The 16,233-nt window shown below is 39.1% G+C and overlaps 1 protein-coding gene across 2 annotated transcripts in view; it reads left to right on the plus strand.

Moving 5' to 3' along the window:
• The first annotated feature begins 140 nt into the window (after nt 1–140).
• Nucleotides 141–16,233, plus strand: part of RANBP10 (RAN binding protein 10) — a 33,130-nt gene continuing 17,037 nt past the window's right edge. The window contains exons 1-3 of one of the 2 annotated variants that reach the window (XM_007421080.4): nt 141–399; nt 1,258–1,369; nt 8,989–9,041. In XM_007421080.4, the coding sequence (XP_007421142.2) occupies nt 168–399; nt 1,258–1,369; nt 8,989–9,041 (397 nt within the window). In that variant the 5' untranslated portion in view covers nt 141–167. The remainder of the gene's footprint in view (nt 400–1,257; nt 1,370–8,988; nt 9,042–16,233) is intronic. The other variant, XM_007421081.4, reaches the window with a different exon arrangement.

The raw sequence follows: 16,233 nt of genomic DNA on the forward strand, positions 1-16,233 counted from the left end.
CTTGGAACCTGTAGTCTTCAGTTCCTTGGGCCAACCCAGCCCTAGGGGGAGCTGGACTCGTTTTCCCGTCATGCTGCGCGGCTCCATTGTGGCCGAGCCCGCCTCCCATTGGACAGCCAAGGAAACGGAGCCCGCTCCCCTCCTGCTGACACAATAGTGGATCCAAGATGGCGGATGCGGGTGCAGCGAGCTTACCTGGGGGAGACTCGGCGCTGCCCCCGCCGCCTCCTCCGCCGCCGCCGCCGCCGCCGCCCGAGGAGCAGGAGCTGAGCCAGCGTCTCCGCCGACTCTACCCGGCCGTCAACCCAGCCGAGACGCCGCTGCCGCGTGCCTGGAGCCCCAAGGACAAGTATAACTACATCGGCCTCTCCCAGGGCAACCTGCGCGTCCACTACAAAGGTGGGGGAGGCAGAGGCCGCGGGGGGCGAGGCCCTGTTTCTGCTGTGAGGACGGCGGGGCCTTCGGCTGAGGGGCTGGCGAGGGGAGTGGAGAGCTCTTCCCGGAGGAGGGGCGAAGGCCTTGCCGCCTCAGAAGGGGCTGAAAGGGGCTGTGGGCAGGACCTTGGTATCGGGCTCTTAGGGGGTCCCGCTGGGCTAGAGAAACCCTGAGGGTCAAGCTTGAGAGGAGGAGCGCGAGAGTGGACTTCTGGCTCTCCGATGGGCAGGGCAGGTCGGGGGTCCTCTCTGCTTGCTCTCTAGGGCCTCTCCTTGGTAGGCAGAGAGGGCCTTTGCCCCACTCCTTACAGCTGCCAGGGCGAGCAGTCAGCCTTTTGCCAAGGACTGGGAGCTGCTTTGGGGTTTGCAGAGCACCCCCTTCGCTTGTCCCCTGGAATGGGGAGGAATGGTATGATTATCCCAAAGCAGTGTTTCTCAGCCTCGGCAGCTTGAAGATACGTGGACTTCACATCCCAGAATTCTGGCTGGGAAATTCTGGGATTCAAAATCGACCCATCTTCAAGTTGCCGAGGCTGAGAAACACTGCCCCAAAGTATACTTTACCTCAAAGGATGGACTGTGGGTCTCTCTTGGACAACAACAGAAGAATAACAGCTGTGTGTTTCAGTTGCCCTGTCCTTTGCGCTAGTGTGGTGGAGCGCCTGCCATTTTATCTGTAAGGGAATGTATTCGGTTGGGGGCTTCCATGCAGCATGGTGGCTGGCTTTTGAAAATCCCTGCTGCATGATAGTTTTCAGTGAGGAATTAAATAGGTTTGTGACCTGTCTCCCTCCTCCTTCTCCTCTGTATTTGTTTAAAACAGGACATGGGAAAAATCACAAGGATGCTGCTTCAGTCAGGGCTACCCACCCCATCCCTGCAGCCTGTGGAATTTATTATTTTGAAGTGAAGATAGTCAGTAAAGGTAGAGATGGGTAAGTATGTGGCTTAATGTATTCTGGTTACTATGTTTGTTGTTTTTTAGGAGAGCTGGAGCTGACTTTACCATCTCTACTTAAATTTGGTAGGAATGTGAAATGTGGCTTTGGAGAAAGGATGAGTGCTTCATGTCTTTGTAGTAAGGTATTGCACCAGCTGCATTTCAAAACTGGGAGCTGAGATCATGTTTTTGGGTTTGGATTCTGGTTCATTGGGGAGGATGCAGCTATGAATCAAGTTCAACTCCGGTTCAAATGTTTAAAAACTGGTTTGACTTCCTGCTATCAAATACCAAGCCAGTGATATAAACTGAGATGAGGCATGCTTATTATGCCTCTTTCTTTATTGGCTGTTCTGGGTAATTATACCATGTTTACCTCTTAAAATTCCTATGCAGCCTTTTGGTATATTGGGTCTGAAATCCAATATAGCAGTTATTGCAAAGGAGGTAGAGGAAAATATCCATAACTGAAACTATTATTTCTGTGGCTACAAAATTATTTTACATATTCTTATATATATAGGAATAGGTACTTAAGCTGGATAATTCTGTGACATGAAATAATTAAGGATATAGATGGCCCACAACATCATGATGGTGAGAATTGCTAATCCAAAAAAAATCAGAACTTGCATAAGGTATTTTTCAGTATGATATTTCAGCTGTAGGTGCCAATATATTATTCTAGCATAGTCTAGTTATCTTTAGTAATATTATCTTACAATAAGTAGTTTTGAGATAATGGCTAATATTCTGGAAGTTTGACGGCATCAACTTTTCTTCTGGGGACACTAATATAAAGCAGGAGGGTTTTGATTTTGGTCTTTGAAAGATAAGGTGTTGAGAAAAAGCTTGAATGCTATGCTAAGGCAAACACAGAATTGTTTTTAAAGTAAATTTGTTCTGCCAGAAATTGTTCCTGTGAAATGACAAACAGTTCATCAGTTTGGGAAAGGAGAAAAAAACATGTTAGTAACGTGAATTAAACTAAGTTGGCTTGCTTTAAATAATTTGGGTGTTGTAATGGTAATGATGAGATCACATATATGGCCACAAGGATATTGTAAATCACTACAAGGGTGTGGAAACTAGAAACACCTCTTCTCAGTCCTGTTTCCTCACTGAACACAGTGTATTTTTATGTGCTATTTTGCCCCAATTATTAAAGTGGGAAATTGGATATTGATTACTTTTGGAGTATCTACTTACTTTAGGCATTGCCAATTTGCACCAGAGGCTTTACAGCAACTATATAGTTTCATTTTTTGTGTGTGTGTGTGTTTGGACAAGAAATACAGTGATGCACATTTAGATTTGTAAAGTTTGTGAGAAACAATCTTTATAACCCCTTTGTTAGGTCTGGAGGGAATTGCTCTTAATTGCCTTGATACTGTGTTTCATAAGCTTGTGTTAGGTTTAGTCCACCTAACTCAAAAACCAAATCCAGTGTTTCTGTATCTGCTTCTTGATGTAGAGACATTTCAATATTGCTTCCATATGCTGTTTTTAGTAACTTTTTCACTAAAGTTATAACTGTTTTGCTAAATGAGGATGTGGGAAGCGCAGAGCACATTGACACTTCAACCCCCATCTTCATGAGGAACAATTTAATTAAATGAATTGAGCTTCTAGTAATTGGACGTACAGTAGGCTTTTATTTTGAATAATAGAGTAACAGTTTTTAAAAAGTATGTTATGGTGCCCAAAATGGATTTGCAGTTAAGAAAAGATTGGATTGAGGCATCCAGTTGTTGTGTTGTACTTCCAGCAAATACCAAGTTTTGAATACAGTGCTTTTTCTTATATAAGGAGATTGGGTTGGTTAATTTTGATGAACGAACAGAACAGCTATATAGGTTTGGAAATTCAAGGGCAAATGATGGCAGCTATTCTAAATTTGCAATAGTACTTCTGTGCCATAAATGCTGCCAAAGGGGGAAAATTTAATTTATTGTGCAATTCCCAGAATGGTTATAAGGAATTATCATTAACTAGGTTTATGACCTATAATTGGTTTATGACCTATGGTGATGCAGATTGTTCTGCAAAGCAGTTTTAAATTAAAATCTTGTAGATTTCAGAAAATAGGTGCATTATACTGTTAGCTTAATGGTCAGCAGTGATGTGATAGATAAGATCAGAAAATATTGAGAAAGTTGTGTTAGATTTACACCGTGGCTTTCCTCCGGAATCTCAAGGTAGCTTACATTGGGGATCCCCACAACAGCATCTTTTGAGGTAGGTTGGGCTGAGAAAGAGCAACTGGCCCAAAGTCATCCAGTGAGTCACCATGGCTGTGGATGGACTTGAACCTGGGTCTCTCTAGTCCAGTATTTCTCAACCTTGGCAACTTTAAGACGTGTGGACTTCAACTACCATAATTCCCCAGCCAGCATGCTTGCTGGGGTATTCTGGAATATGAAGTCCACATATCTTAATGTTGCCAAGGTTGAGAAATACTGCTCTAGTCATAGACCATACTTTATTATTAATCCCATTCGCTAATCAGTCGATCTGCCCCAGGTGTCTGATGGAACCACTAGGTTTCCGAAGAGCACTTGAGGAGTTTCCTGAGGATTAGGATTGCACCTGAGCAGCGCTCTCTGCTCATCAATCCAAGGGAGCCCTTTGGTTCACTGAGGAGGTCCAGGAGATGAAGGGGCAAAGGAGATGCCTAGAGTGCTACTGGCAAAAAACAAAAAGTGAATCCAACCAAACATAGGTAAGAACTTGCATTCAAGAATATTCTATGCTATTCAGCAAATTACAGTATTTCTTTGCTGTTATTGCATTGTCTGATTGCTATTTAAAATAACCAGATCCTATAAGGGAAGGATGGTCTAAAAGAACATTATAGGCCCTTATGAGAGTTTTTGAGGCACCTGGAAGATAAGATCACTCAGATCTGCTCAGAGCTGGTGCCAGCTAGGCAAGTTCTGTAGAGGTGACTGAGTCTCTGTCTCACAGCTTTATCTGGGATACGTTTGAGCCAGTTCCTCTTGAAGTGGGTTATGTATGACATCAGCTCAACAACTGGTAGGCTGGATCCTTGCCCTCCCTTGTTGGTGGCAATCTCTAGGGAGGTGACAGAAGGCTGGGTTAGGGCAGTGGTGAATACATCCTTAAATGAGGGGATAGTACCACCTGCCTTAAAGAAGGCAATATTGTGCTCTCTCCTTAAGAAACCATCAGTTGACACTGCAGTTAGACAGTTATCTCCAACCTCTCCTTTTGGATGAATGTGGTTAAGATGGTTATATTGCAGCTGTGCAGAACCCTGGAGAAAATTAAATAACTGGAACCTTTTCAATTTGGCTTCAGGCCTTAGTGTGGGACCAAGACTATGTTGGTTATGCTCATGGCCCTGTAACGAGATCAAGATTGAAGGACTGTGACCCTCCTCATTTTGCTTAACATCTTAGTGGCTTTTGGTGCCATCAGCCATGGTATCCTTCTGGATTGTTTTTGAGGATTGGAAGTAGGGACCTTTGTATTGTGGTAGTTCTCCTTCCTGAAGGGGCAGTTTCTGGTGATGTTGGTGGGAGGGGAGAAGTTGTGCCCTAGGCCACTGGGTTATGGGATGCCACAGGGCTTGATGCTCTCCCTATTCCTATTTAACATCTATATGAAACTGCTAGGGGAAGTGATACACTGACATAGAGTCTGGTATCAACAGTATGCTAATGATGCCCAGTTTAACATCTTGAAGCCTGGTCACTTGGGGGTGACGTCTGATAAGATCAGGTACCTCAGGTTCCTTCAGTCATGAAATGTCACCTGGGATCTCAAAGGCAGGCCTTTTCAATTGCTGCTCCCTTCTTTGAAACAGCATTTCCCTGAGATCCATATGGCCCTAACCTAACTGGGCTTTAGAAAGTCAATTAAAACCTGGCTTTTCCAGCAAGTTTTGGGATGGATGTATTATGAAGCGCTCTGTCTTGGAATGTAGTGTTCTGTTTGAACTGAGTTTGTTTGTTGCCCTTGGCATAAAATCATGAATTGTTTCTTACTTCTATCATTTTAGTAGATATTTTAACCTCATTTTACAGGTACACAAGCTGCACAGTCAGTTATGATTAAAGTGGCATGCAAGGCTAGTAAAATAAATAAACAATGAAATAAAACATAGCAAATATTCATGGGGTGAAAAATGAAACTTGCTGTTATGTGATTCTGGTGGTGCTTACTTTTAACACTCTGCATGAAAACTTGATTCATTTAGCCTATATTTATAGTCGAGGATATTCTAAAGTCCCATTGGGATTTATCATAAACAAGAGCTAATTTAGAAAAGGAATTTGTGTACTATTTATGTTTATTCTTTTGGTAAGCAAGCAGAAAGTATCTCAGTCTTTTGGCAGTTGAATAGCTGTCGTCTTAATATTAAGGCGGTGGACTTATTATGTGTCTTTCAGAATGATAGGTTTGTTCCCCAGCAAGTGTCAGATAACATGTAGGACCAATGAAAGCCAACAAATTTTGGCATGAAGCAGGGGCTAAAAGGTGTCAGAAAGAAGGCAAGAAATGAACAGTGAAATGAAGAAAAGGCAGCAAAGGAAGAATACAGGAAGAGCTCCTGAGAAAGGATATCAGTTCTGTCTGTATATGTTCTATATATGTATATGTTTCTAGAAGGCTGAATTTCTGTAATTGATAGCCAGAGCAAAGCTAATATATGCCCACACTTTCTAGTTTGAATAAGCCAATAAGATACCATGGAGCTGGTTTATTCAGGTTTGGTGACTGCACAATAGACTTAATAGTGATTGCATTTTTAAAAAATAGCTTAGTGCTCATGTTCTTAAAGTGTGGAATGGATATTTATGGTCTTTGATACATGATTCTTAATTGTGATGTGCCTAGCTTTAAGGACAGGGATGCATCAGTTCTTGTAGTATCTTCTACTGGAGTGGAATGAAGCTTAGGAGCTGTAATATAATTACACAACCACGCAGATATCAGCCTTTGAATACAGTTGTTCCAGAATATTAGAGTTGCACTTTGGCAGAATTGTCATCATAGAACAGGACAGATTTGACTATAGGAATTTATTTTCTAATCAGACTCATCTGATTTCATAATGGAGCAGGTCTAGCTTTGCCTCAGTTTCATATAAGAAGTGGAAGAACTTAGTACATAGTAGGACTATTCATGCCCTGAAAATGATTCAGAAGAAATGTTTTGGACCTCACACGAACATATTCATTAAAGTAGCGTGCCTTCTCTTAGGTTTCTGTGTGAGCTAGAAAGAAATATGTGGCTGCTTTACTGAGTCAACTCATTAAAGTTAATATGGTTCTTAAAACAGCCACTTCTGTTTTTCAGTATTCAGAGCCTGAATAGAGACAGACTGCTTTAGGGAATAAGAGAGAGGTGCTGTGCTTTTACATAATTTTCTAAACATGCACAACTCTAGTTAATAATATTCCTGTAAGTGACATGGTCTTGATAATCTCTCTCTCCCTCTCTGTATATAGTTGTGGTAGTATGGCATAGCCTTGTTTGTTGTTAGGTTACTTGGTTCAGTGCTTCGAGGCCTAATTGTAACAACAAGTAGAACTTCATTACATAGATTATGATCTCAGACTATGAGAGCTGCTGTCCTACAGAATGGAAGTTGCTAATACACTGTACAATAAACAACATGAATTGTCTGACTGTCTGAACTACTGTGCCATCTTTGGCATACAATGTTTAAAACATTTTAGAAACTTTCACATGAGTTATTCAGACTTATAAAATTCATTGCTCCAGCTCTTGTTTATAAAGCGATATGGAATATGTGCTGTTTCTGGTAGAGGAGTGTGTTGAGTACCAATTGGTAAGCATTTTAATTTTTCTTACGTGAAGTGAGGAATGCTTTTTTCTGCCATGGTACCCACAGTTCTGGTAGGCTTCCAGTGACCTGCGCATGAAAAGAAAGTGTGAAATAAAAGTGTTCATTTTGACTTCCACAGCAGCTTTGGAAATATATGACTTCTAATGTTGGAAGCTTATAATTGGGCTTTATGGTGTAGATACATATTTCTGGAAAGAAGAACATTCATATCTTTATGTTTGTGCAGCACAAAATCTCACTCATCTCCAAAATATCAAGAACAATAGAATGGAAGGTAATTTTTCATTACCATGTTGACATACTAGTGAGAGAAACAGGCGTGAAAAAGTATGCAGTGTGCCATATCAGATCATGTAGTGATCATTTTAGAAATTCAGGGGTAATTTTTCCTTTTTAGGATTTAAAATAAAATCTGGACTAGAAATCTTGGAGTTCATTGGCTTTAGAACATGTCACTTCACTGCTATTTTCCCCCATCTTTTAGATGCTACCAAAAATTTTAGTATATGATTAGAATTCTAATTTTAATGAGTCAGTGATTCTGAATGTATGATTTATAATAATAATTTAATAAGCCTGTATGCCACCCAGCTCTTTTAGTTTAGTGTGTTGGTCCTGCCAACATTTGCGTAATCTATACCTTTATAATCAGTCTTTCTGAACTGGGCACCCTCCAGATGGATGAGCTTTAACTTCTAGAATTTCTCAAACAATTGCTGAGAATTCTGGGAGTTGAAGTTCACACATCTGGAGGGTATATAGGTTGGATTAAGCATCCCATACAGAAAGGTTTGGTGTATATTGGCCTTGCTAATAGGTGAGCTGAAGAACAGGGTATGTATTTATTTACCAGTATCCTTAACCTTTGGTCATGCTCCCTGGGGCATGTAGTTCAGCAACATCAGAACATTGTCTGCGCCCAAGGAGACAGGATTTGCCAGACTGACATTGTTCTGAGACAGAACAGAATATTTAAATTGAAGATTAGACCCTCTTGTGAAAACCTGTTTGTTCTGAATGAGTAGTTTTGCCTTTTGTGTGCCTTTTAGTTTTGCCATGTACAGAAGCATGTAAATGCTTCTGCTTTTTTGGGAGCAGAAACCTCTAAACTTAATAATGTTCAGAAAAATTCCAATCAAATAGTTTTTGCTTCAAGTTCAATTATATGAAAGACTTTACAGTTTGTAAACATTAAAAATTGCCTGAACCTTGTAAAGTAGTTGTAAAGAGGAACTGCTCCTGCCAACAGAAGATAGCTCATTTGAATTATCTCTGATAGACAATGCACTCTACTTAGTCACTGAAGGAGGAAATATCTCATGTGCAGCTGACGATGAGGCATACACGCTATGCTGTAACAGAGTTACTATTCCTTTTCCTGCATGTTAATTCTGGTGTGGGACAATGAAGCAGGCTCATAATAAAGACAAGCAGGCTTAAGATACTGCCAATTTTATATCTGGAAAATTCTCAAGCATTGTTTTACATCTGTTGACTAAAGTAATTTTGATATTTTCTGTTACATTTTAGTGAGACATAACATTTTGGTATCAGATAATAAGCTTTCCAATGAAGGGAGAATGTTTGAGCACACCAACATGGCTTGATTATAGGCAACTCTTGTTATCCTTGTTAGATGGATGAGGTTTTTTTTTTTAGTGACTTTAGAGAGAATTAGATGACAGTCTTCTACTGGAAGTAGGGAAGAGCACTGGTCGTTACCTTGCTTGGCAATTCTCCATTTGCTGAACTAATACACTTCTGTTTGTTTGAAGGTACATGGGAATAGGACTCTCTGCCCAAGGTGTCAACATGAACAGACTTCCTGGTGAGTCACTGCTAAGAATTATTTGTGCTTGCTCCTGAGCTGTTCACTACACTGAATTTGTACAATCCAGAAAGAAAAGAAAAAGGTTACCCCTGGAATCCATGTGCAGACTTTTTTTTTTTTTACAGAACATCACTTGAATTGCAAAAATAGGAGGAGTCTGGTAGCACTTTTTCCAAAGGGTGGAATGCAATTTAATAATTTGTTTAATATAACTAATTGTATTAAAAGTCATAAGAACAAATTTGGTATCAGGACTCAAAATAAGGACAAAGTAGTATCAGAGCATTTCAGCCTCCCAGGATACTTCATGCCAGGCCTCAGAGTGACTGTTAACAGCAACCTCAAGTGAAAAATTGTTAAGCTCATATATATCAAACAATTTCAGGCAATCTCAGGCAAACACAACAGGTTTTGGACACATTACGATTGTTAATTGATAAGGTATTTTTAATCTGCCTCACATGTAATCTCATAACTAAGCTGTCTTCCCCTTCCTTTGCCCCCCCCACTTCATCCCAATTTAAATCCTGCCTCAGTTTAGCCACTCTATGCATCTGATGAAGTGAGCTACAACTCATGAAAGCTTGTGTTTTAATATAATTTGTTAGTTGAAAAAGGTGCTACTTCTGATTCTTTGCTGCCATGGACTAACACAGCTCTCCTACAACCACTTGAACTGAAGCTTTGTTTCTGTGGCTAGATCTGATCTGACCATCCTATAGTTAAAAATTTATTATTTTCCAGCCCTTGTGGCCTTGGAAGTTTGTTCCAAAAATAGGGGGATACTGAATGTGCCAAGCAGCTCTAGTTTTTTTCTTCTTGACTTCCATCACTTGCTCTTGAATCTTTGTTTCTTTGTTTTTACGTCCAGGTCAGGCCCCACCAGCATTGCTGTTTTTCTTTCTGCACTTCTGCACATTCAGCTTTGAATTTGTTTTTGCTAAATGTAAAGAAATCTTTTGTGATTGCATACCCTCTTTAGATGGGGGAAGAATGGGTAACCTTTTGTTAAGGGTCTTAGTTTTTAAAAATGTTTTGTGGGGCACAGTGGATGAGGAAGTAATGCAAAGTGGGCAGGGACTCATGGGGCAGCTAGGACTTTCCAGTTTTTATTGGATTGTGGGGATGGAGGATTTTTAATGGTGATAAAACTTGCTTGAAGTTATAGGTTATGTATGGACAGTTATAATGAAACATGGCCATCCTTTACTGAAATGACTGTTGTAAAACTTTGTAAACACATAAACATATTGATGAAATTCTCATATACATGTAGCTTTTATTTTTTATTTATTTTCCTTTTCTTATTTTTCTATTGTTTATTTAAATAAATACATGTAATTTAAAAATAACAATAAAACTTAGGGCTATGAGATCTGGCTTGCAAAAATCTGAACCAATTGCTAACTCATTGCTGCTGTCTAGTGATTGTCTGGATTTTTGCAGACCAGGTTTTTTAGTCCTAAAAAGTGCTAGCAGTTTTCAGCAGTGATAATCCAAAGAGGCTCTAGAGCTATAAAAAATGGATTCAAGGATTGGATGCAATCCTTGGTCACCAGATTTCCCACACTGCTTTAGGATGCTTGGATTAAACTAAATACTAATGTTTATAGAACTACCTGTTTGTGCTATTTATTGATGGGAGTAATGTTTGATCTGCTGTATTTCTAACATACTTAAGATGGAAACTTTTGGTGCCAACACAAATTTTTCTCTCTATCCTTTTTAAAAAGTTTTACCCTTCTCTTTAGTCAGAAGGCTTTGAAAGCAGCTTTAAGGTCATTAAGAAAAAGATAATCCTTCTCTTGCTTTACAGTCTAAATTAAGGAAAAGTATTGAAAAGAAAGAGGGAAATGGCCAAACTGAGATGCCATTTCTTTCAACAACCACCTAGAAGGACAGGTTTTTAAATAACAGTGATCTAGCAGCAGCTGCTAGGAGAATCCAAAACATGCTAGCTTTTTAGCAGAGTTGATGGAATACTTCTGCTTTCCCTGTTTCCCTCTGCTTTTAGTCTCATGGAATGGCTGCTGTTAGGTGAGAATTGGAGATAGGATCATCACTCTCATCTTTCTCTGTGTCTCCAATATTAGACATCTGCTTCACTCCTGCTTTCTCATTATTAAACACTTGTCACTCAGTTAAGCAGCTTTATAACAGTAAATTGGAAGCAGATGGTAAGGTAATGCTACTCTAAACTTCTCAGGGAGATTTTCCAGTCTTTTGTAGTTTCTTGTTTGGCATCTGCCCAGCCTCATCTTGCCTTCCTCTTCCATTTCCTGACATTTGGGGATGAAACTGTTCAGAGTAGAGGAATTTATTCCACAGTCGAGCCAAGACATTCGCCCCTCAGTGAAATGCACACCCCGCTGGAAACGATGCACACTTGGATGCCTGCCCCAGTATTAGAGAATCCTTGGCAACAGAGGTAGCACCTGGCATCATGAAGACCCCTGCCATTTGTAAGTGTTGTGGAATTACTATAGAAGTATGCTTTTGCTGCCAAAGCAAGGTTGAAAAGGTTCACAAAACAGGCTGGTATTTCAGTTCAACACTAATTAGATATTTAGATTTTTTAAAAACAAAGTTCTGTTCAAGCCTGTCTACTTTTTATGCACGTGACTTAATTTTGGATTCTTATATTTCAGTATGTAGCTCCACTTTTAAATCCTGACATCCGCCCGGTGTACTAATGAATAATCAGTACTTAATTGCAGCTTCTTTCTTCATCTAAAATTGCACATGCTTGGTTGCAAGATGTCCTGTAATTGACAGTATCAGGTGAGATCTGTGAACACTGTTAAGAGAATGTCCATGTGACTGGTGCTAAATGCAACCCTTTGAGGCTGCATCTGGAATTGAATATCTCTGAGGCTGACTACTAGAAATGTATTTGGTTGCAGCTTCTGAGATAATGGCCATTCATTTGTTCAGATGGCTGGGCTAGTAAGGCTTTTCCAGTAACATCTTCCTGACAACACATCACTAGAAAGGACAGATGATGAATGCTGTTTGCAAAATACAAATAAGGTTACTGTTCTATATGCCTGCTGAAGCTGATTTGGAAAAAGGTGTTGATGTACAAACAGCAACTCTGATGGGAAAACGGTTACTCCAGTTACAGTTTTGGTATCTGTGATATTTATTGAGGTTCAGAGTTGTAAATAGCCAGAGGATACAGTAAACCTCAGTTTTTAACAGAGATTCTCTTAAAGCCAAATGTTCATTAAATTTGAATTTACATGATTGGCATCATTTGCATCAACCTATATCATTTACAGAGTTATGTAGTTTACATCATTTCCACTATTTGACTTCATTTGCATAGCATAAATTCCATCTGTTGTCTTGATTTGGAAACAATGGACTTTGTCTGTTATTTGGGGGTGAAGTCCAAAATTATTTCTGTTGCATCTGAAGGCAGCTGAATGGAAGTCCACAAAATTGAGTTTTACTGTAATCTTTGAAAACATCATCCTCCAAATATAAAGCAGTTACTGACCTATTGAACATTTCCTGCCAACTGTTATCTAATATTCACCCTGATTCTACAGTCCCATGTAGGAAGCAAAATTTATCCTAATGATTGTCATGTATTAAGAAGAGGCAGTGGTGTTGTTCAGTAGCCTGCCAGCAGGCCTTTTGTGTGGGTTTGCATATCATGTCTTATGATTTAATATAATGTGTAATCCAGCCTGCCCTATTTTATTTTTCTATGAAACCTGAGAAGTAGGTTTAAACTATGATAGTTGCTAGCTTATAGCATCCTGTGAGATTCATGGCTAAGTCTGAATTTATACTCTTTTATAATGGCTACTCTGTAAGTTGCTGACTCAGTGTATCTGGAAAGCACCACGTTGGGGAAGGCCGGTGTAAGTAGAACTCAGAATGGCATCTTGCTTTGTGTAGCTATTAGAGGGTTGCAGACACATTTTAATCATCAGTAGCAGCAGTATTTATGGATTTTTGTTATTGAAACTTTCTAATTGGTGGGCTTAGAGTGACAACTATAATGCATAAAAGATGAGTGGTAGCGTTTTTTTATATTGTGGGTATAAACCTGTTTTTATTCTCTCTGAATTGTTCTAAGCATTTTTAACATTGTAGAAATGTACATTGTCATCTTCAGTGAACACAGAACTTAAACAAGAATGAGAATATAATTTGGGGGTCTTAGAAGTTCTTCATAATTTGACATAATTAAAAATCATACTTTAAATGGCGCTATTTTGGATTGTCAGAATGATGCAATATAGGTAGTCCTCATTTATACCGCAATATAAAAATTAATACAATCTTACTTCAGCTTTCCTTTGCTTTACAGACCTGCAAAGGCCATAAATGTGAGGTTTGGTTGCAAAGTTATTTTTTCATCACCATCGTCACTGAGAACGGTCAATAAACGAGGCAGTGACGATGGTGATGAAAAAATAACTTTGCAACCAGTCCTCACATTTATGATCTTCGCAGGTCTGTAAAGCAAAGGAAAGCTGAAGTAAGATCATAAGCATGGTCACTGTTTCACATCGCAACTGCTTCGCTTAATGACTGAGTTGCCAGTCCCAGTTGTGGTTGCTAAACAAAGATTACCTGTAGTTTTCTGATTTCTGAACTTTAGATGGCACATGATGTTGTGGTATGGAATGTTTTAGTTCAAGATGCCTTCTTGCAGAATATGTTATTCCATTCTCCCCCCAGTCTGTAGCCATTAAGTATACTCAGTCCTCTTCTGATTTTTTTGAGGTTTCTCAGTTTTTAGAGTTTCTCTTAAATTTTTTGTACTTAGGGAGTTCACACCTAATATGTATTTCTTATCCTGCACTTGGCAAGTTTATATCCTGGGCATCATCTTTGGAAAACAGTTCATGCATTTGTATACCCATTTCCTTTCCTATCAAAGTTAAAAGACACTCCGCTCGTAGCCTTTTGTTGATGTAGAGCAGCAGCAGTCACCATTGTGAATAAGGTTTTGCAGGTGCCCTTAGCAGACTCATTAGTTTGTCTCTAAAGTTTTTAGCTACAGCTTAATTTATCAAACTGTATATCCAATTGTCTATTTTCCTGGTGCTTAACCTGGTGGGAAAATGAAGGTGAGCCATAGCAGATGATTCAAGAGGGCTTCAAAAAGGTATGGTAATGTATCCTGGAAAATGCTGGGGATTCCAGTGCTAGCTTGTCATTTGGGTGTTCATTCCCCAAATCATGGTTTTAAAAGTAAGATGTATATGCAAATATCCCTAAACAGATAGTTATAAATCTGGGAGTGTAAGAATGAAGTAGGTCATCCTGTTCCTATTTAATTCTGAAGTAGAAGTTGTTTTCGGTGGAGCACTTCACTGTATTTATATATTGCGTCATTTCAGATAAGGGTGTTGACAGCAATTGGAGTGACCTGACAGAGCACAAATTGTTATATGTCCAATCATGGGTGTTTGAATCTGGGTTGGCTTCCATGATATTTTAACATTCAGGGTTCCTTTTGTAGCAGTGAAAAGAAAACAGTTCCTGCTAACAAGCAGCTCTAGCATAATATGATTATATTACTACTCTGGAACTAGGTATTTACAAAATGGAAGTGAAGTCACTCAAGCTACTATATTGTCTGTCAGATTTCCTGCTGTGTGTTTCATAAATTTAACCATGGATAAATCAATCTGGATTTAAATACTTGAATTTAATTTCTTAGATGAAATGTACTTGTCCACTTGCCCTAGGAACATAGGAATATCCTAGTGTTTTTGGCTTGAGGGTACTAGGACTTTTTATTCTGAACAGGCAGTAGATTATTTCAGTATCTTTCCTCTCAGAATGGGATCCAGTTCCTATGCCAGTGACTGCTTGTGGAACAGCAGAATATATTTAGTCTATGATTACTTGATTGTGGATTGTGCAACATGATGCTTCAATAGCTCCTTACTGGAAACTGTGGTTTATGTTCAAAGAGAATGAGAGATGAGAAAAAAATGTTTTCCGTATGTAACTAAACATAAATCTGTGGAAGCCACACAAAAGCTCTTTCTGTGACTGTAAGACACTTCTGTATAAACAAAGAGGCCTTATTTACCCCAGATTCAAAAATACTCTATAGGCCTTAGTAGATCTTTTGGCTTTCCTAAAGAGGAGTAAATACTTACCTGGTTTGGACCATGGCAGGCTGCTGGGATCAGAGAGTAATCAGCCTGGTCTTTTTTCTTCTGCTGGCACTTTTCCTTCAGTTTGCATGCAGCCACCACAGATTTTTTCTGTTATTACTTGAATTGTTTTATACACTTGAAAAGCGCTTATGACTAGCTCAGGCTGCCTGTATACCACGGATGAATGCAAACATTGCTTCTCAATTTCTTAACTACTATTAAGTGATTATGAGGGGAGTAGAGGATTGTGTTTCCTTCTAAGCCCCAAGTTCCTTTTAACCAGACCTTGAAATACAGATCCTGAATTAGGTTGGATTTATGATTAAAACTGTTGGGAAAAAAATGGAATTCATGAAGAAGAGGGCCATGGGAGACAACTGTCCTGTAGCTTGTGCATCTTATCTGCATAAGAGATCTGTGGAAATGTAGGTACAAATGTGGACTTAGATTCCTACAGTTTTACTTGGGTTGAAAACTCAAAAATCAGCCAGAAGCAAAAGTTTCTTTGCTGGCTATTATAGCCATCCTGTAGAGCAGTGTTTCTCAACTTCAGGAACCTTAAGATGTGTGGACCAACTCCCAGCCATGGCTTATTTTTATATTATTATTATTATTATTATGTTGTTGTTGTTGTTTTATAATAATATATAATATAATATTATAATATATTATATTATATTATAATATTATATTATTATATTAGCCATGTTAAGCAAAAACAGTTTGAATATACATATTAAAGCTTTGCTATCTTAAAGTTGTTGCAATTTCTGGAAGTAACAACAATTTTTTTAAAAAAATCCGTAGTCTTAAAAACTAAAATCTTACTTTGCCAGGTAAATATGTAAATAATTTTCTTTTTTCTGTCTTCTGTGTGTCTGGGATAGGACAGCTCATCTGTTGCAATCACTTTCCCCCCCAATTATCTTCTAGATATCCTCACAGAACATTCTGACTCCTAAACAGGCTTTCCCAAGCACTCTGGAAATGGTTCAGCTTTGAAAAGGGCTGTGTTCTGAGTATTTGGTTTTGAGTCCAACCCTTAGGGGTCAGAA

The sequence above is a fragment of the Python bivittatus genome, unplaced genomic scaffold, assembly GCF_059951505.1.
Source record: "Python bivittatus isolate LINGU-HERP-01145 unplaced genomic scaffold, Pbiv_v1 ctg000190_np1212, whole genome shotgun sequence".
NCBI classification, from domain to species: Eukaryota; Metazoa; Chordata; class Lepidosauria; order Squamata; family Pythonidae; genus Python; species Python bivittatus.